Source organism: Sorex fumeus, unplaced genomic scaffold, assembly GCF_029834395.1.
Source record: "Sorex fumeus unplaced genomic scaffold, SorFum_2.1 ptg000010l, whole genome shotgun sequence".
In the NCBI taxonomy this organism is placed as follows: domain Eukaryota; kingdom Metazoa; phylum Chordata; class Mammalia; order Eulipotyphla; family Soricidae; genus Sorex; species Sorex fumeus.
The window spans coordinates 33996134-34016238 of NW_026606067.1; the positions used below are offsets into that span (position 1 = coordinate 33996134).

General features: G+C 44.4%; 2 protein-coding genes across 2 annotated transcripts in view; one reads left to right on the forward strand and one right to left on the reverse strand.

Annotated features, from left to right (window-relative positions):
• On the reverse strand, positions 1-3273 carry LOC130020072 (basic proline-rich protein-like). The gene is made up of 3 exons (XM_056110711.1): positions 3265-3273; positions 1444-2331; positions 1-1038 (listed from the first exon to the last, which is right to left on the reverse strand). Exons 1-3 carry the CDS (start codon positions 3271-3273, stop codon positions 1-3), a joined length of 1935 nt encoding a protein of 644 aa, XP_055966686.1.
• SKIL (SKI like proto-oncogene) overlaps positions 3042-20105 on the forward strand; it is a 25352-nt gene continuing 8288 nt past the window's right edge. The window contains exons 1-2 of the mRNA XM_056110621.1: positions 3042-4979; positions 19129-19226. Coding sequence (XP_055966596.1) covers positions 3879-4979; positions 19129-19226 — 1199 coding nt within the window. The 5' untranslated portion in view covers positions 3042-3878. The remainder of the gene's footprint in view (positions 4980-19128; positions 19227-20105) is intronic.

Consider the following 20105-nt stretch of genomic DNA (forward strand, 5'->3'; position numbering starts at 1 on the left):
TCATGTTCTGGAAAAGAGGTAGTCGAGAGGAGAGGGGGGCGGGCGGGCGAGGGGGCGCGACCCCGGAGCTCGGCTGCAGCGGCGGCGGGGGCGCAGAGACGGGAACTGGGGAGTCGGGAGGGAGGGGAGGTCGGAGCTTTGCGGGCCAGCTTTCAGGGAGGGAAAAAAAAGGAAAAAAAAAGTGCGAGCAGCGGCGTCTTTGCAGGCGGCGGGCCGGGGGGCTGCCCCCGAGGGCTCCCGGGGAGCGACCTCCGAGCGCGGAAAAGCGGGGGCGCCGCAGCGGGGCCCCAGGGAGGGAGGGGAGAGGGGGGAAGGCGGCCCGCGACTCGGGCGCCGTTTCAGTTCCTGCTCCGCGGCGGCGGCGGGCTGCATTGCAGCCCAGGGGGGGTTTCCTCCGGGTTGCGACGTGGGCGGGGGCCGGGGCCGCCCCCCGGGGCTCGGCCCGCGCCCGCAGACGGCGGCGCCCCCGCCGCGCCGAGCAGCGCGGTGCAGCTCGCCGCCTCCGTTCCTCGTGGGCCCGGGAGGGAGGGAGGGAGGCGGGGAGGGCGGCGGCGGGGCCACCCGGGTCGCGCCGGGCCCGGCCGACCCGTCCCTGCGGCGCGGCGGCGGCGGGGTCAGCCCGGGGCCCGGCGGCGTCTGGGCGGAGGCGGCGGCGGCGGGGCGGGGCGGGGCGGGCGCGGCGCCGCGCCAGCAGCTGGCGGGGCGGGGGGCGGAGAGGGACCCCGGGGGCCACCCGGCGGCCTCCGGGGCGGGGCGGGGCGGCCCAGCTGCGACCCCGCGCGCGCGGGGAGCGGGGCGGGGGGCGGGGTGGGAGGCGGCGGGTGTCGCCCGCGCCTGACCTCGGGCGGCGGCGCTCTGCCCGCGGGCCCCGCCCCCGCCCCGCCGGCGGCCGGGGTCGCGCCCAGTGCACGGCGCGGCCGCCCTGCCCCCTCCCCCCGTCTCTCGGGGCCGGGGCGCCCCCGGGTCTGGCCGGGCCCCAGCGCGCGGCGGGTGGGGCGGGGGCGGGGCGCGGGCGGCCCAGACAGCCGGCTGGGGCGGCTGGAGGAAGGAAGGAAGGAAGGAAGGAAGGAGGGCGGCGGGCGGGGGGAGGGGAGCGAGGGAGGGAGGGGAGGGGCGGGAGGGAACATCCTGTCTGCGCCGGGCGCACCGCAGACAGCGCCGCGCGCCAGCCGCCCAGACGGCGCGCGGGGCCCGGACTCCGGCAGGCGCGCGCCCGGCGGCGGCGGCGTGGGGGGGGGCGGTGGGGGGCGGGGAGGCCTCGCGGGCGCGCGCGGGCCCTGGAGCCACAATAGGCCAGACGGCGCGCGCGTCCCCGAGGGCCCGGGCCGCCGCCGCCGCCGCGAGGTCGAGGCGGCGGCGGCGTGACCGCGCGCGCGCGCACGCGTGCACGCGCGGGGCCGCGGCCGGCCAGACTCGCCGCCCCTCCCCCGCCGCCGCCCTCGCTCTCCCCCGGGCGGCCGGAGACGGCGGCGGCGGCGGCGTCTGCGGGAAGCCGTGTGTCTCCGCAGTGACGTGGGCGGGCCGAGGGCCCGGTGACGTCAGAGGCCGTGTGTAGCGATGTGTGTGGGGTTCGGAGTCGCGCCGGCACAGGCGGAGGGAGCGGGCGAGCGGCGCGGCGGCGGCGGCGGGCACAGGTGCGGCTCGGCTGGCGGCGGGGCGGCCGGGCCCCTGGGAGTTCGGGGCGGGGGGGACCCCCGGGTGCGGGGCCCTGCGGGGGAGCCCGACGGCGGTGCCGGGCCCCCCCGGGCCACTAACAAAGCTCGTGGGGCTGCCCGGGGCGCCGAGGCCGGAGTCCCGGGTTCGGATGCGCGGGTCCCGGCGGGGGTGCGGGGTGGGGGGGTGGGGTGGCGTGGGGGTCGCCGCCGCCGGGGGGTCCCCGGGGGTGGGGGGCGTCCCGCGGCTGCTCCCGCCTCGCCGGCCGCCGCACTTGACCGCAGCCGTCGGCCCGGGGGACCTGGACGCCTGCCGCCCCCCGGCCCCCCGCGTCTGCGCGCCCCGGGGATGCGCGCGCGGGATCCCGGCTCGGCGCTCACCTGCGGGAACCCCGCGCGGCGGCCCCGGGAGCTGCGACACCCGGGGTGCCCGGGGAACACCCCAGAACTTCCTGGGGAGCGGAGGGCGCGCGGGCGGGGCGGGGGTTTCCACCGCCCCGGGGCCCCGGGGCCCCGGGGGAGCGACCAGGTGCGGGGGTCCTGGGGCTGTCCGGGGGTGCGCCGGCTGCGGGGGCACCCTCTTCCAGGGGTTCCCACCGCCCCGTGGCACACCCCGAGGGGCTCCGGCCTTCTGGTCCACTTTCTCCCGCCCACTCGGGTCCGGGCTGGGTGGCTGTCTCTGCGGGGGCGGAGGGTTTGGGTCGGGGGGGGGGGGCTCCCCCGGTCTGGGTGCTGCCTCTTGCCCCTGCGTTGGCCTCCGTCGGGCCGAGGGGTGCCCGTCGGGGCCCAGGAGAGGCAGGAGGCGCCCTGGCGAGTGGCCTTGGTCCTTAACCCTTCGGGGTCTGCCGTAAGGTGTATGGGCTGGGACTTTGGAAAGAAGACCTTGCAGTTTGCCTGTCGGGCTTCAGTTTGGATCTTCTCTCGAGGAGGAAGTGGAAGAAGAATCTTTTCTTGCCCCTCTCTTCCTCCATTTGCATTCTTTGTGAGGTCTGTCTGCCTTGTGCTTTTTGTCCCAGATTAGTCTGGTTCAAGGATGGAGAGTCCCAGGCTCTTGGCTTCCATGAAGCAAAAAATTGCCAGCCTTTTAAAGGAAAAGTTAATTTTTGTTTACAGTCACTCCAGAAAAACAGATAGATTAATGCACTTAAGATCGCAACTGAGTTGCATATGGTAGTTAGGTTCACTTGAAGTATCAAATTTTTCTGCATGGAACCGGTTCCTTTTTTTTTTTAACATTAGGAGAGCGATAATAGATGGTTTTAGATAAAAATGACATAACCGAGAAAGCCTCTGGGTGCGACAGTGTGTTTGAGGTTGGACCTAGGCTGAAATAGAGTTCCATTTACTTGTCCTTTTTTCCTCCCTTCACCCGTTCTTCAAGGGCTTTCCCTTTTAAATTCAGGTTCTTTTAGCTAACTGGTATTGAATTTAAAGAAATCGTTCAAGATTTACCTTTGGTAAAGTGAACTCAGTTTAAGATTAAGAAACTGGTTTCAAACTGACCCTCTGGCCTCTGGAGCAAATTCAAATTTAACTTCCCATCCCCCTTCTCTTCCAGATTCATTGAAAGAAGAACAAACAGTAATTCTTGAAGAGAACTGAGCAATTTTACTTGTACCATTTTCAATTAAGTTCAAGTGGAGTCAAAGAGTTTTCTTACTGGTTCGAAGATTTATAAGCTTTTATTTTATCAACACAGACCAACAGATCATTTTGAGAGACGGTCCTTCACTCCCCCACTTTGTGTGTGTGTGTGTGTCTTCAGTGCCAAAAATTAATTTTGGGTGCAGCATATTGACTTGCTTGTGTCTAATTTTGTGACACGAGCAGTTGCGTACATTTCTCTGTCTTTTGCTAAAAAACAGATTACCTTTACCTAGGCATCTTGATTTGAGAAAATTACTGACTTTTTGATTTTGTATATAATCTAAAGAATTTTTTTAAAGAGACTTTTTCCCAGGCTGACTGTTAAAATCATATTCTTTCTTGTTAGGGGCAAGGAGAAATTTTACAGCATTTGCCCTGAAATTTTGAGTGCAAACAGAATACAGTTGCAACATCTCTTGAGTACTGCAGGGAAATTTGGAAAAATTTTTTTGAAATTTCTTTTTAGGAGAGTTGAGTTACCATAATTATTGGTATATGTTACTCTCTTTCCTTCAAATACGGAATTAAGTAACAATGCAAATCTCAGACTTGGTTATTTAAACTTGATACTTTTTAGCAATGGAAAACCTACAGACAAGTTTCTCCGCGGTTCAGTGCTCAAGTAAAAAACTGAATGGGATGGAAGACGATGGCAGTCCTCCAGTGAAAAAAATGATGACGGACATTCACGCGAGTGGAAAAACGGGGATGAACAAAATGCCTACGGTGAAGAAGGAACACTTGGATGACTACGGGGAAGCGCCAATGGACACGGACGGAGAGCCGGTCAAGCGGGCCTGCGCCTCGGTGCCCGAACCGTTGCATTTAAATCCCAGTCTGAAGCACACTCTAGCCCAATTTCACTTGAGTAGTCAGAGCTCTCTGGGTGGTCCAGCGGCGTTTTCAGCCCGGTATTCCCAAGAGAGCATGTCGCCTACAGTGTTTCTGCCTCTCCCGTCGCCTCAGGTCCTTCCTGGCCCACTCCTCATTCCTTCTGACAGCTCCACCGAGCTCACGCAGACTGTGTTGGAAGGGGAGTCGATTTCTTGCTTTCAGGTCGGAGGGGAAAAGAGACTGTGTTTGCCTCAAGTCCTAAATTCTGTCCTCCGAGAATTTTCACTCCAGCAAATAAATACAGTGTGCGATGAGCTGTATATTTATTGCTCAAGGTGTTCCTCCGACCAGCTTCATATCTTGAAGGTCCTGGGAATACTTCCGTTCAATGCCCCGTCCTGTGGGTTGATCACATTGACTGATGCTCAGAGACTCTGTAATGCTTTACTGCGACCACGCACTTTCCCCCAAAATAGTAGTCTACTTCCTGCTAAGAGCTCATTGGCCCAGTTAAAGGAAACGGGCCGTGCCTTTGAAGTGGAACACGAATGCCTTGGCAAGTGTCAGGGTCTGTTTGCACCCCAGTTTTATGTTCAGCCTGATGCACCGTGCATTCAGTGTCTGGAGTGTTGCGGCATGTTTGCACCACAGACGTTTGTGATGCATTCCCACAGGTCACCTGACAAAAGGACTTGTCACTGGGGCTTTGAATCAGCCAAATGGCATTGCTATCTTCACGTGAACCAAAAATACCTAGGGACGCCCGAAGAAAAGAAACTGAAGATCATCTTAGAAGAAATGAAGGAGAAGTTTAGCATAAGAAATGGAAAGAGAACTCAATCGAAGGCAAGTTTTTTTTTTTTTCAAAAAGCAATTCTGAATAATGGTGGTGCTTTGCTATGAAATCAGAAGTTATATTTAGAAGAGAAAGTCTGTGTTAGAAACACTAGTGCTCATGCAACAACAAAAGTGGTCTCTGATCCATGTTTGTATTACACATTTTAGGCTCTAAGTGCTTTTTAAGATATTATCTCTCTTGATCTTCTAAATGACCTTGTGGGAGATTATCCCCATTTTACAGATAAAGAAAGCAAGGCTGAGAAAGATCAAGTGATTTCATATAGTTAGGGAGTGAGGATCTGGGACTTTTTTGTCAACTCTACTCATCCTGCTTTTTGGTGACTAAATCTGTTGTTTTCTTAGGGCTGAAGATAATTTACACTTTGGTGTTATTTCCACTTGCAAATGGTATAATGGCTAGCTAAAACAATTCTGGTCGCCTCCTAATACTAAAGGTGCCTGTAGGATTTCTGATGTTTCTATACTTATATATTCAGGTTTGATCATTGAAAACCATGGAAACAAGTAGAAAAGAGACTTCTCTGAAGAATTTGTGATTTTATCACCAGAGCTGTTTCATTTTTCAAAGGAAAATTTTGATTATTATGACTAGAGAAAGGTTATTACTAAATACTAATATAGAACACTGCCAGCAGATCTTACCAGACATCTTAAACTTCTTTTTCCCTATTGTGTTATCTGGCAGGCTTCACTATCAGAAAATATCTTTGTTCTTAGATTTGTTTGCCTGGGTTATAGACAAAGTTTGAGTTGTTACATATTCATTGTTGATATTGTTTATAAATATATATTCCTACTTGATTAACACTAAGTGTTCAGAATGTTCCAGGCATTCTTGAGTAGTTTTTCTTGTGTAATTTTGAGTCATACAGTTGGCCATGTTTTATCTGAAGAACCCAATTTTCCACTCTTAGTTTTTATTTCTTGAAATTATTTGTGTTCTATTTTACAGAAATATCGAATGTAGCCTGCCCACAGGGCAGAGTCTGGCAAACTCCCCGTGGCGTACCCAATATGCCAAATACCAGTAACAATGATGGATCTCATTCTCCTAAAGAGCCGTGAATATAATCTCAGGGCTAGGATGAAAGAGACGTTACTGGGGCCTGCTCGAGGCAATCGACGATTTTACAGAAGAAATGAATCAAATGCATATTAAATGGCTGGAGGTTATTCAAAGCGGCATTGGAGGTTGGGGTCATAACTAAGATTTGGTGTCCTCAGGTTTTTGAGGGAAATGTGTTGATGGTAGTGTTTTAACAAAGCCTGTTTGTTGTTGAACTTTAAGGAAAAGAATACTTGTGGATTCTAATGTAGAGCATTTTGTTACTTACTGCTTCCTGAAGGGCCAACTTCTTTGAAACTACCCGTGGCTAAGTTTTCATTGTTCAGATGCAGTTATTATCGAATTTTGAAGCAAGATTGGCTTCAAGTCAGTATTCAAATTGCAGTACTTGGGGCTGGAACCATAGTACAGTGGGGAGGGCACGTGCCTTGTATGCGGCCAACCTGGGTTCAGCGCTCAATATCTTCTATGAGCACAGCCAGGAGTGACTTCTGAGTGCAGTCGGGGGTAACCCCTGAACATCACTTGAGTGTGGCCCCAAACAAAACAAAATTGCTGGACTATCTTACAGCTGGACTGGTTTAGAGAATGTTTAGAGATTGCCTGAATTTTCAAAATGTGTGGAATGCCCCTTTTAATAGTTAGAATATTTCACCCTACCTTAGTTAGGGACTCGATGCTTGCTCATAACTCATAGGTTATCATTTTGTTTGCCTGATATTTTTGCTGTAGTCCTGTTTCTATGACATAAAATTTTTGGGAGTAAAGTACCTTACATACTTCTTGTTCTGTGTTTGTGAGAAAAACAATTCTGATCTGAGAACCATGAATTTTTTTTTTTAACTAAGATGAATTTGCTTAAATGAAACAGAATGTGTTAAGGTTTGGTTAAAATTGAAATCATCCTTCATCTGGATATAGTCCTCAATTGTCTCAAAACTTAATATGAATTCACTTTTTATTTCGGGAGGGTGTGAGATTTTTTCATCATCTTTTTTGCCGTGTTTTTTGGTTGTATTTCTCTTGCATTTTCATTTTACTTATATTTTGGTGTTCCGATTTTAGTGAATTTTAAGCTATTTAAGAAAGTTTCCAGCAAACAGATCTAAGAGTTTTGGTGTTCACATGTGATTCACATTCACGTTTTATTATACTTGTCACTTGACATTTCAAACATTTACTCTTCCAAACTGTGTAAGATAGTTCTCATTTGAAGATCTTTCAGCAAGATTTTTCATCTGAGAAACTAGTCCTGGGAGGATCACATGTTCTTCTTTGTGTAACTGAGAGTAGAATCAGTTGAGTGTAGGTTTTCTGACAAAAATTTTAGTAGTTTTAACTCCAAAGAAAACTTTGTAGCAGAAGCTGAAGTTTAGAGATATTAGCTTTTTAGATCCACTTTTCTATATTTGTTCTTAAACTCTGTATTAATTTATAGATAAAGTATTTTAATTGGGAAGGAGACAAGGAAGTAGTCCTTGGCTGTGGAATATTTTTATTATTTTTTTTTTGTCAGTGAATTAATTGCCAAAACATATAGACTGAGATAAAGTTTGTTTGGAAAAAAAAGAGTAATCTACTCTTTAATGCTAAGTATGAATACTAATGTAAATTGCTCTGTTTATAAAGTTTATGTAGACCAACTATTGGTTGGATTTAAAATCAGAAACTCCATAGGTAGTTGTTTGAAACTATTATTAAATTATTGTAACTGTTGAATTCTTTCTTTTGTCTTTTTGGCCCATACCCAGTGGTGCTCAGGGTTTACTACTAGCTCTGTTTTCAGGGGTCACCTGGTGGGTCTGGGGAGATGACTGTGGAGTGCCTGGGTGTTGACTTTGGGTCCACTGTGTTCAAGACAAGCGCTCTACCAATTGTACTATCACTCTTGGCCCTATTGAATTATTTCTAAGGATCAAAATGAGAATAGCAATGTTCATATTCTTTATATAACCTATAGCTGTATTTAATTTTCAAAGTTAGTAGCTATATTTATATGGGAAAAGTCAAATGTTCTTTTTTGACTTTTTTAACTGAAGGATATCTTTGTTCTTTGTATAAACTAAAGATATAATCTGGGCTTTCTTCCTCAGATCACCATAAGAAACATACTTGATTTTAGATCTCCCTACGTTGTTTTGCGAAATTAATTGTGTTAATACACTCTCTTCATATTATTTGAACTTTTCGTGCTTCTTATTAGAGAATGGCTATTAAATTTTTATTATTTTGAGCATGTGATAGTTGCTATCATTTGGTAACATGTTGACAATAGTGTAATTGTCTATGGCTTTGATGTACAATTACCACATCTCACCAGAGCAATGTCCTTACTTTGCTTGTAGTCTGTCTCCGTGTCTTCATTCCCCCCCCCCCCCCCCCCCACAACCTCCCTTGCTCGGTAATCTCAATCCTTGTAATCCAAGGGCAGGGGTTGTCATGATTCACTGTTATCTTTTCCCATGTTTTCTCTGTATAACACATGTGAGTGAGATTATCTAGTATCTGTCTTCCCTCTGACTTACTTCACTCAATATGATACCCTCTAGTTCCATCCAAGTTGCAGTCAGTTACAAGAATCCATCTTTTTTTTGTTGTCGGTTTTTTGTTGTTGTTCTACTTTTTGTGACGAGCTAGGAACCATGTCTGGTGGTGCTCAGGAACCGTAGGCTGTATCAGAATTTGAACCAGAGTCGTGGCTACATCTGCTTGCTGGGCTAGCTCCTTAACCTTTACTCTTTCTCCAGCCCAAGAATTCATCCTTTCTTAATAACCTGCATGGTATTGCATTGTGTATGTATATTATTGTTACTGAAAATAGTCATTGTAATTTAACTCACTGTTATTGAAAATAGTTACTGTAATTAAACTGCATGCAAATGCAGTGATATATCTGAATTTATCCCACTTCTTCAGTGGATATTTGATTTCAATCTAATCATTCATAATGTTGAATCTTACGCTTCTATTCTTCCTCGGATCACCATAGAAAACATACATGATTTTAGGTCTCCTTAGATTGTTTTGCAAAGTTGTGTTAATATATACTCTTCATATTATTTGAACTTTTGGTGCTTCTTATTAGAGAATTACATTTCTATTACAGGAAATTAAGTTGCTAAATTAGTTCTTTGTTGGTAAAATTTGAAGGGTGCTATTAGATTATTTTTAAGGAGCCAAGGGAGAGGGCTCAAAGGGCAGCCGCGCACACTCTGCATGGTTCCCTAGCACTGCTGGATACCAAAAAAACCAAACCAAAATTATTTTCTGGCACATGAGAAAAGCTCATTTGTAGTCTTCCTTACAAAGAAAAATAGGGCTGGAGAGATGCAAAACAGGCGGAACGCATGCTTTGCCTGCGGGAGTCCTGAGTTACATCTGTCACTGCCTGGTCCCCTGAGCAGCCCCCGAGCAGAGAAAGGAGCCGCTCCTGGGCACTGCCAGGGGAGTCCTCAGGACCAAAAGGAAAAAAAAGAAAAAAAAGGAAAGAAAGAAATAAAGAGGTAATTTTTTTTTTTTAACTTTTAAAGCATGTAGCTGACAATCCGCACTTCACTAAGTTCAAGATGTTTACCTTGGTTTTCTTATAAATTAAAATTTAGATTTCTAACACAGGACACAGCACTTAGGTAAGCATAATAAAAGTTTTCACTTAGAAAAATAGACTAACAATGCAAGCAGATGATCTTCAGTTTTTTTCCGTTCAGTCCCTCATTTCTGCAGAGGTCATTGGAATAATAACAGGTCAGAATTTTCCATATATTTCTCGTGTGCCTCTTAGACTTTGGTTTAGCAAGAGAGATTTTTAGTACTAACATAAATGAGATCCAGAAATACGTGTAGCTACCCAGAGTATCAGGACAGAGTATGGTCCATTAATAATTGTCGTAGATATGATGATAATTGATTACATTGATGGTGGTATACTTCGTATTTTATGATTAGCATAAATTTTGGTCAAGAAGGGCTAAGGTCAGAATCAAATAAAATATTAAAAACATTTTAATATTTTTTGTGAGATACACCATTACAATGTTGTTTATCATTGGTTTTCAGTCATATAATGTTCCAACACCTGTTCCTTCACCAGTGTATATTTCCCACCACTAGTGCCCCCAGTTTCCCTCAGATGAAGTATTTGTGCATATATGAGGGACTAATAATGTTTTTGTCTAACTTTCTCAAGTTAATAACTCTTAATGAGTTTTTTTTTTTTGTATTCTCCTAATCCAATTTTGTGTCTGGGGCCCAGTGCAATTTTTTTTAAGCAAAATTTGAAAAACAACATTGCTTTACATTTTAGAATTTTGAATTTTTAAAGATACAGTTTATGGGCTAGAGCAATAGCACTGTGGGTAGATGTTTGCCTTGCATGGGACTGACCTGAGTTCAATCCCCAGCATCCCATTTGGTCTCCAAGCACAGCCAGGAGGAATTCCTGAGGGCAAAGCCAGGAGTATCCCCTGAGCATTGCTAGGTGTGTCCCTCCCCCTCCCCCTAAATACAATTTAAGTTTTAAAGATAATTTTCAAGTTATTGAATAACTGATTAAATGAGAACATGGATGTGAAATCACTTTGGAAGTTAGGAGTATAGAAATAGAGGTAGGCATTTAGGAATTTTACCTTTCCTCAAACTAATCTTAGCTAGATTTTGTGAAGAGATTCATGTGAAAATCAATAAGATAATTTGTATTATTGGGTTCAGATGGACTCCAAACTCTCAGTTATTTGTGCACAATGATTATAGTAGCTTGATATTTATTTACTAAAATGAAGTTTGCAGGAAGAAAGTATGCAAATGTTATGCAGAATTAAAAGGATATTTTAATGAAATATTTAGAGTGACTTTGGGAATAGTGCCCCCTTATGGTTTAGGAAACAAAAATCTACATTCACATTCATTTTTTTGCCATTAAAATGTAGTTCAATACTTTGAACATTTTTTTAAAAGACTCTTGAAAACTAAGAAAGGTGAAAAAATTAAGAAACTTTAAAGCGGCAAAGAAAAAACTACTGACCTGAACCAATGACCCAAGATATATATATATATATATATATATATATATAGGCAGCCAACAGTGTGATCTTACAACCATCTGTACCTTAGAGTTGGTGTGGTTGCCATAACAAGAAGAAAATCTCGAACTGGTTAGTTTTAACCCTTCCACCCTTGTGTGAGCAGAGAGTAACTGGAACTATAACCCATTTTGCTCAAGTGAAGAGGAAGAATTAGCTGGTCATGGCTTGGATCTGTGTCTGTTCCACATGCAGAATTTTGTCTTTATTGGGGGTTCTTATACGTAAAGTATAAGTCTGTTTTGCTGGGGTGGGGGAAAACTTTCGCTTACAGGCCCTGGGGTGAGGGAGGAGTCAAGCGGTTACTTGTAATTTTGTGGTGCCAGGTAGAACCTAAGGGCCTGATGCTTACGAGCAAGATGGGCTGTACCACTAGCCTTGTCCCTTGCCTGTGTTTGTGTTTTTCTTTCCTTTTCTCTTTCCATTGTTTGTCACCCATGCAGTCTTTCATCTGGGTTCCATGAGGGAATTAAGTCCTTTAGAAAATGATGTGAGTGGTGGTTATTCCATTTTCCCACGGATGGTACCTAGTATCATTTTAAAAGCTTTGGAGAGATGTTAATTCATTGCACGTAATGAATGCCTTGTGCGTTTGGGCTTAACTCTCTTAAGAACTCCTACTTGAGAAGAGTTAGGACGGTCATGGTATCAATTTAGTGTGTCATGAGGATTTTGAAGAATGCATGCTATGGACTGAAAAAGTACATTACAGAAAGGTTATCTACATTTTGATAGTTTCAATTCACATTATTCAAAAGCTAAAATTATCCAAGATGATCATGTTCTAAGACATGCTGAATGGGTTAGAAAAACTCTCTCTATATATGCATATGTATATAATGCATGTATATATATAAACACACAGACGCACACACATATATGTTTATATTTATATAAACGAAAACTTTTGACAAACTTTTCATAAAAATATGAAATGGTTATGTTCATATGAAATGGTTATGAAATTTCAAAATGGTTATTTTGAAAAGTCTCAGGAATTGAACTAAATAAATAGTTTTATTTAGAGAAATGTAAGGGGGGAGAGATGGATATGGGGGGGAAAGAGAAGAGGGGAGAGAGGGTGGCGGGGGTGAAAAGGTGGAGTAGGGAGTCCCAAAGAGGATTTTGATCAGTTTTCCTCTCTCAAGTCGTAAAAGGGAGTGGTGATATACCACTGACTTAATAGGTTTTTTTTTTTTTTTTTTTTTGCTTTTTGGGTCGCACCTGGCGATGCACAGGGGTTCCTGCTGGCTCTGCACTCAGGAGTTACTCCTGGCGGTGCTCAGGGGACCACATGGGATGCTGGGAATCGAACCCGGGTTGGCCGCATGCAAGGCAAACGCCCTACCCGCTGTGCTATTGCTCCAGCCCCCTTAATAGGGTTTTGTTTCCACTAAAGATTTAAGATAATAATCACATTAAGAAAAAAAATCAGTAGCATTTGCCTTTTCTGTGTTTCTAAGCACTTTGAACCTAAAATCGGCTTTTTGAAAAGTAGGTGGTATGACCTTTCAGTGAGTGGGAGCCCCAGGTGTCATTTACGTGTGACTTATGATAAGTTAGCAGAGGTGCATCGATTAATATTATTCCAGTTTTTCATTAGATTGATTAATTCTAATGATTACAATGAAGTGAGGCATGAGAGTAAGTCTTTACAAGTCTTTGAAGTGGCTACTAGCTACCTTGTAACACTGTTCCTATTTCAGTTGTTGAACCACTCATTCACAGTATGTTGGAAGTAGGAAGGAAAAATGATCCTTGGCTGGGGGATTCAGTTGCTTTCACCGAGTTGTTGGCAGCTGTCTGGCAGGGTGTCTTTTGTATCCCTCTGAAATCATTTATTGACCACTCGAATGTCTTGTAGTATTTACAGTAAAGAGGACCTGGTAGGTATATTCATTTTTATGTACCTAAGCCATTATAGTCAAGTCATGTGCTAATGATTTAGTTTTGGCATGGGCAAAGAAATCTGTATTTAATATGCATTTAATTTTATTTCCGGGGTAAGCGCCATTAAAAAGATAAACGATTAAATTTATTAACCTATGAGTTCTTTATGTGCTTAATTCTTAAAATGAATACCAAATGTAAGACTTTTTAATAACACTTTAAAAATTCTGTTTTAAAAATAATTTGCCCCACATATTTAAAATACTTAATCTGGTCTGGGGGCGGTTATAAATTCCACGAATATTTTTAGACATTATTTTGGTTTTTAAGTTCATCAGTGTTTCTTATCTGGGCATAAAAGATAATGATATTAATCTGACAGTATAGTTAAAAGCTGAAAACAAAGGTTATTTTTAAAGATAAAGAATTCTAGGAATTCCGAGGGATTTTGATGAATTAAAAAATATATTCATATTGGCTTCTTTGTCTATATGAAAAGTGCTGACTGGGTGGCATTGCTTTTGTATCTAGAAAGTGGTGACAAAAATGCTTATTTTTGTAAATACAGCCATGTTTTCTAAATTATTTGTTAATTATGAAACTAGTAAACACACTACCCAAATGTAATGTATCAAAGGTCATGCATATATCACATAGTAAGATAAAATTTAGAGGGGCTTTCCTAACAGGTATCTTCATTTTTACTTATTTAAAATAAATTCTGTGTATTTTTGAGATTGTTTGGAGTTTACGCTTATAGACATTTGCTGTTTTGAGACTTAGAGAAAGAACCTTTGCAGTGAAATAGTATGTCTGGAATATTTCTTACATGTTTCAGATGAAGCTGCCATCTGTTCATCTTGTGGTAGATAATGGTGGGAGGTTGGGTGATAAGCATTTTAAAATGTTAGCAATCTAACTTAAGCTACTAAGAGATTTATTTCTCTCCTTTGCCAAGTAATGCATTCTGTTTTAATGTTTAAATGTGCAAAGGATAAATTATTCTCATATTGAAAGATAAGATTGAAGACAATATTCATATCTTAAGTAGCGAGTTTTTATTCCTATTCAGTAGTAGGTTATCCCTGTGCCATTTTAATTATATTGTTCATTTTTGGAAAATCTAATTTGTATGTTGACACAAATGCAGACAAGATGAGAAAATCTGGTGTGCCTATGAATGTTCTGCTGTGTAATATGCTTTTCTTAATTGTTTTTTAACATGCAGTTAGAATAAATTGTTATAAATGTATGACTTACCACAGCGTAGTAGTTCCCCCTTCCTTCCTTCCTTCCTTCCTTCCTTCCTTCCTTTTTTTTTTATTTTTGCATCACACCCAGTGATGCACAGGGGTTACTCCTGGCTCTGCACTCAGGAATTACCCCTGGCAGTGCTCAGGGGACCATATGGGATGCTGGGAATTGAATCCGGGTGGGCCTCATGCAAGGCAAACACCCTACCCACTGTGCGATTGCTTCAGCCTCTTTCTTTCTTTCTTTCTTCCTTCCTTCCTTCCTTCCTTCCTTCCTTCCTTCCTTCCTTCCTTCTCTCGTGTAGTACTGTGCAGTTCTTCATATTATTTGATTTTTGGATCTGGTCTCTAAAACTATAGACTGTTGGGCTTTTTGTTTTTGTGTGTGGGGGGCACCCCGGCTGTGCTCAGGGCTTACTTCAGGCACTGTGCTCAGGGATCACTTCTGGCCGGGCTTGGAGATCCTGTGGGTTCTGGAAATCAAATTTGGATCTCCCACATGCCAGGCAAGTGCTTTCCAGCCCAAGCTGTCTTCTGTGACAGCTCATGGAGTATATGGATATAGAATATGAACTATAATATATGAATTTTGTGGTAACAGCAACCTTGCAAAAAGCTGAAGAAAATTGACATTCAAAAATCATTCAAATTTTGAGTCTCCTCTGTAGACTAGCATGCATCTTCCCTTCTGAAAATACAAATGTGGAGTGGAACAATTTTTGATCTCAAACTGTTCAAACAGAGGCTCAGTAGCCACTTAGGGATATAAAAATATTATTGAATCACGGTGATTGCCAAGTTATTCCTTATTAACTTTCAGGTATACAGTGTTCAGAACCAGTCCCTTCACCATTGTCCACTCCCCCACCAGTGTCCCCCGTTTCCCTCTTGCCCCCATCTGCTTCCATTGCAGGCACTTTTCCTCGCCACCACCGTCGTGGTGTTCGCTCCCTTAACTCAGCCCCGCACTTCCACCCACGATCATCCTTCTCCCAAAGACGAGTTCTCCTGCTTGCTGTTTCCACTGCCTTCTGCGCATTAGGCCCCTAAGTTCTTCGTATGCGGCACTTGGAGATCATGCTGTGTCTCCCTCTCCATCTCACTGCATTTGGAATCCTCTCTAGACCTGTCCATGCATCAGCAAATCGCACAACTTCATCTTTTCTTATTGCTGAGTGGTAGCCCACTGTGTATATATACACCATTTTTTTTTTTTTTGGCTTTTTGGGTCACACTCAGCAATGCTCGGGGGTTACTCCTGGCTCTGCACTCAGAAATTATTTCTGGCGGTGCTCAGGGAACCAAACCCGGGTCGGCTGCATGCAAGGCAAACACCCTGCTTGCTATGCTATCGCTCCAGCCCCACACCATAGTTTCTTTACGCAGTCATTCATTTATTCTTGGACACTTTGATTGTTTCCAGAGCTTGGCTATTGTGATAGTGCTGTAAGGAACACAGGAATGCAGATGTCTTATTTTTATTGAGTAGGGAATTCAGACATTGAAATTGGGGTAACTCCTTGGGGAGTTGGGGAGCCGATCCTAGTGGTTCTTAGCAGAGTAGTGTGATCTGGGCTCTGGTCATGGTAGCATTCTGCTCAGGAATCACCAGCACTGTACCGGTGGGTGCCTGGGCCCATTCGGTACTGAGGATCAACCTTGAACATGGTGCTTGCTGGGGATGTATGTGTTCTACTACTGAGTTTATCTTTCAGACCCCTGCAGTAGGGAAGGTTTCTTAGTAACTCAGTCCGTGACTCAGTAGGTTGTTGTGAGAACAGGAAAAAAAAAGTAATCGAAGGTAGAGAGAGTAAAGTCTAAAATAAATAATTAAGGTAAAGGTAAAGGCCCTCCCGTTGATCGTCGATTTGCTCGAGCGGGCCCAGTAACGTCTCCATTGGAGACTTTGTTGTTACTGTGTCTGGCATATCGAATACTCTCGGTAGCTTGCCGGGCTCTCCGAGAGGGGCGGAGGAATCGAACTCGGGCCAGCCATGTTGGCCGCTTGTAAGGCGAACGCCCTACCGCTGTGCTATCGCTCCTAATACACTAAGGTAACATTTGAAGTTTTGAAACATTGTTAAGAACATACACCAAGTTTGGATCATGATTAAAAGTCAATTTTATATAAACCAAAACAATCGCGTTTCAGAATGAACTAAAGTGATAAAAACTGTCAGATTTCAAGTCACGATCTTTGAAAAAGTTTAGTATTTGCTATTCTGATTATTTCAGATCCCAAGTATCCATAATTAAATATTTTAAGTAAATTGAACTCAGTAATTTTATTTGAAAAAACTAGATGATTTATCAGGCATTACATCCAGAATTATTTTGTTACATTAGTTTAATGTGAAGCTTTATGTTCAAAATAATGAGTTTAACAAATAACTTTTAGAAAAAATGAATACTCAAATCTTTTCAAAATATCACTCTTTTCCCTAAAGTCTTGTGGTCTTGTTTTTCAAGTTCCTTGTCCAATATTTTCATTTTTATTAATTGTGGGGGCCTCACTGACAGTATTGGGAAGGTCCAGGGCCACTTTCAGTGGTGCTTTAGATACTTCGGCCATCAGGGCCAATGTGTTTTGTGTGTGTGTGTGTGTGTGTGTGTGTTTTAGATGTATTGTTCTCCACCTACACAAGTCACCCTATTTTTACTTTTTTCCTTAATTTATCTTCTGATGCATCAAACTGTGTAATGTATGCTCAAAGAGCTATTTCCTTCCCATGTCTAGCCTGTTTGTTGGAGCAATAGGCCGAAAAGGATAAGAAACCAACTCTTCAGGCACATCGATACTTGCTAGTCTTCTCAAGTTCGTCCTCCCTTCCTCCCTCCTCCCCCCCCCCCTCCCCTTCCATCTTTCTTTCCTTTCTTCCTTCCTTCTGAGTTTAATGCCTGGCTCTGTGCTCGAAGATCACTCTGGGTGGTGCTGGGGGACCATACACAGTGCTGGGGATCGGAGCTGTGCTGGTAGCAGGCACCTACCTCCCGAACCATCTTTCCAGCCCATTCCCAAGTTTATTCAGTTTCGTTGGTTTTCTTGTTGGTGTGATCTCCTTAATCGAACTCTCTATACATCTCTCCCCTCTTTCTCTTTCTCCCTCCCTTCCCTCTCCACCTCTTCCCCCTCTCCTCTCCTCCCCCCCCCCCCAACATTTTGGGTCATATCAGCTGTGCTCAGGGCTACTTCTGCCTCTGCATCACTCTTGGCAGTGCCCAGGGGCCCAGTCTGGGTCTGCTCTGTGTGAGGCATGTGCCTACACTCTGTACAATCTCCCCAGCCCCAAACTCTGCATATTTTATGAATTTATTTCGCCTTCATCAAACTGTATAACATTTGGAGATGTTTTCTTTCTTACTTAGTTTCTGCAGCTGTACAGTAGGGACATGAAGGCAAATCGTTTTTCTGACTTCTGTGGCGGTCATGGAATGCTGTTTTCTTCTACGTTATTAGGTGAGGTTGTCATCTCCTGTTCTGACTTCCTAGTTGCAGAAGGGACTAGAGCACGGACAATCCAGTACTTGTCTTTGTACCATCCTTCCCGTACCTCGTTCCTACTTATCTTCTCCCTCACTCAGCCGGGTTGTTGCTTCCCTGAATGAATCACACCTGTTGTTAGTGCTCTTCTCCCTTTTCTGCTCCGAAGTCTTTTTCACCGTTCAGAGTGCTTTTTGGAGGCTGGAGTATAGGGGTCAAGGCAGATGCCTTGCGTGTCGCCAACATGGTTTGACTCCCAGCACTCTGTGGTCTCCTGAGCATCGCTGAGTTTTGCCCTGGGGCTTTCGAGCACCACTGGGTTGGTGCAGGTGCTCCCAAGCACTGTGGGAGAGCCATAGTGCCTTGGACTGACTCCTACGTTGAACTGCCACCTGGTTTGCGTAGGACCCCAGGGGTGGTCCCTGAGCTCCTCACAGCTGCTTAGGGGACTTCCCTCCTCCAAAGTGATTTTTGCCAAAAGAATGGGAATTACTGAAATGTAAAATAGGTGTGTGTTGCGGGGGGAAGGCAGTGTGTAAGAGCAAATCAAAGTATGTACGAATTTGGAAATCAGTTATTTTCTTTCTCGGTGTTTTAATTCCTTGCCTTCTTCCCCTTCTCCCTTCTCGTTGTGTGATGATAGGGGTTCCACACGTAGCTGGATGTGGTGCTTACACACTTTCCGCCTTGGCCAGGGTGTTCAGTAGGGTGTGCCCTCCTTTAGTTGGTGTGATTGCCTGTTTACTCACCTGGGGTTGTTCTTCCTGCCTGTATGCTACAGGAGAATCTCAGCTCTCCTGTAAAATGGGGGTAATGATGCTTATTTAATGAAGTATTCATTGGAATTAAGCAGGGTGTAAAAAGTTATTATCAGGTAGATGGGTCATTAAGTAACCAGTTACCTTCTTTTCTTTACCTAACAGTACAGATTCTTCTTTAGGGCTAAAGCTTTTCATATCTATGAAGAAATACTGTTTGCTGATAAATACAGTGAACACGGTAGTTTCAAATTCAGTTTGACAAAGTACTGCTATTGCAAGTCAGCTACTTTGCTAGCAGATTAAGTCAAGAGGGGGTTATATATATATATATATATATATATTAGCTTCTTATCGCTTTTGGCATATATAGCAGTTTATATAGCAGTTTTGAATTTTGGGTGACTAACTAGGGGGAAACAGCTTTTTTAGAAGCATTATTATTTATTTTAATTTAAAGGCCATGCCTACCAGACGGCTTTTGAACAGTACGACTCATTTTTATTTGGAGTCCTCCAGAGGTACCTTGTGCCCTGTCAAGTTCAAACATGAAATTAATATCATGCCTCCCTCACAAATCTTTTCCTTCTTTCTGCATTTTTCTGTAGATTGATACACCACCAGGATTGGAATTGCCGTCATGGTACCCTGTTATAAAGCAGGAAGGTGATCAGATTTCTCAGACACATTCATTTTTACACCCCAGGTGAGTATTTGCTTCTTGATTTCAGTTTATTGATTCATTAATCAACTTTGTTAGAAAAAGAATAAAAAGAGAATGTGAAGAAATTGTAAGTTGTATTGAATATTTGAGATAGCCTGTTAGTGGTGTTTCTATTTCTAGGAAGAAACTGTTCCTGGAGCTCAGAAAGTAGGATAACTATAGAGTACTTTCTTTGTATGAATGAGACCCTGGGTTTGATCCCTGTTATTTAAAAAAAAAAGGTCATTTCCTTTTGCCCCACAGTAAAAAATTATGGTTTAATTTAATTTTCTTATTTTCTTTTGAGAAGTAAGACATTGAGTGTGGTTTGCAATTTTCATATTTTAAAAGAAAAAACTAGAAACCTACATTTAATCATAGTGACATATTGAACATTAACAGCCAAGACCCAGAGACTATAACACCCACCTCCTGGAAGCTTATTATATTTGCACAGTTTTCTAACATTTTTATTTAAAATCTGGGCAATATTAAACTATCATTTTTTTATAGGAAAGCTGAGTTTTTATTCTCAATTTGATTGATAAAGAGGAATAATAATGGATTTTCTATACTTTTTCTGGTCTGGAGCGATAGTACAGCTTGTAAGGCATTTGCCTTGCATACGGCCGACCTGATCGGCCCAGGTTCGATTCCTCCACCCCTCTCGGAGAGCCCAACAAGCTTCCGAGAGTATCTTGCCCGCATGGCAAAGCCTGGCAAGCTACCCATGATGTATCCGATAATGCCAAACACAGTAACAACAAGCCTCACAATGGAGATGTTACTGGATCCACTCGAGCAAATCGATGAACAGCGGGAGGACAGTGCTACAGTGCTATTATTGCTGTTGTATCAAATAAGTTGGAACTTTGCATTATA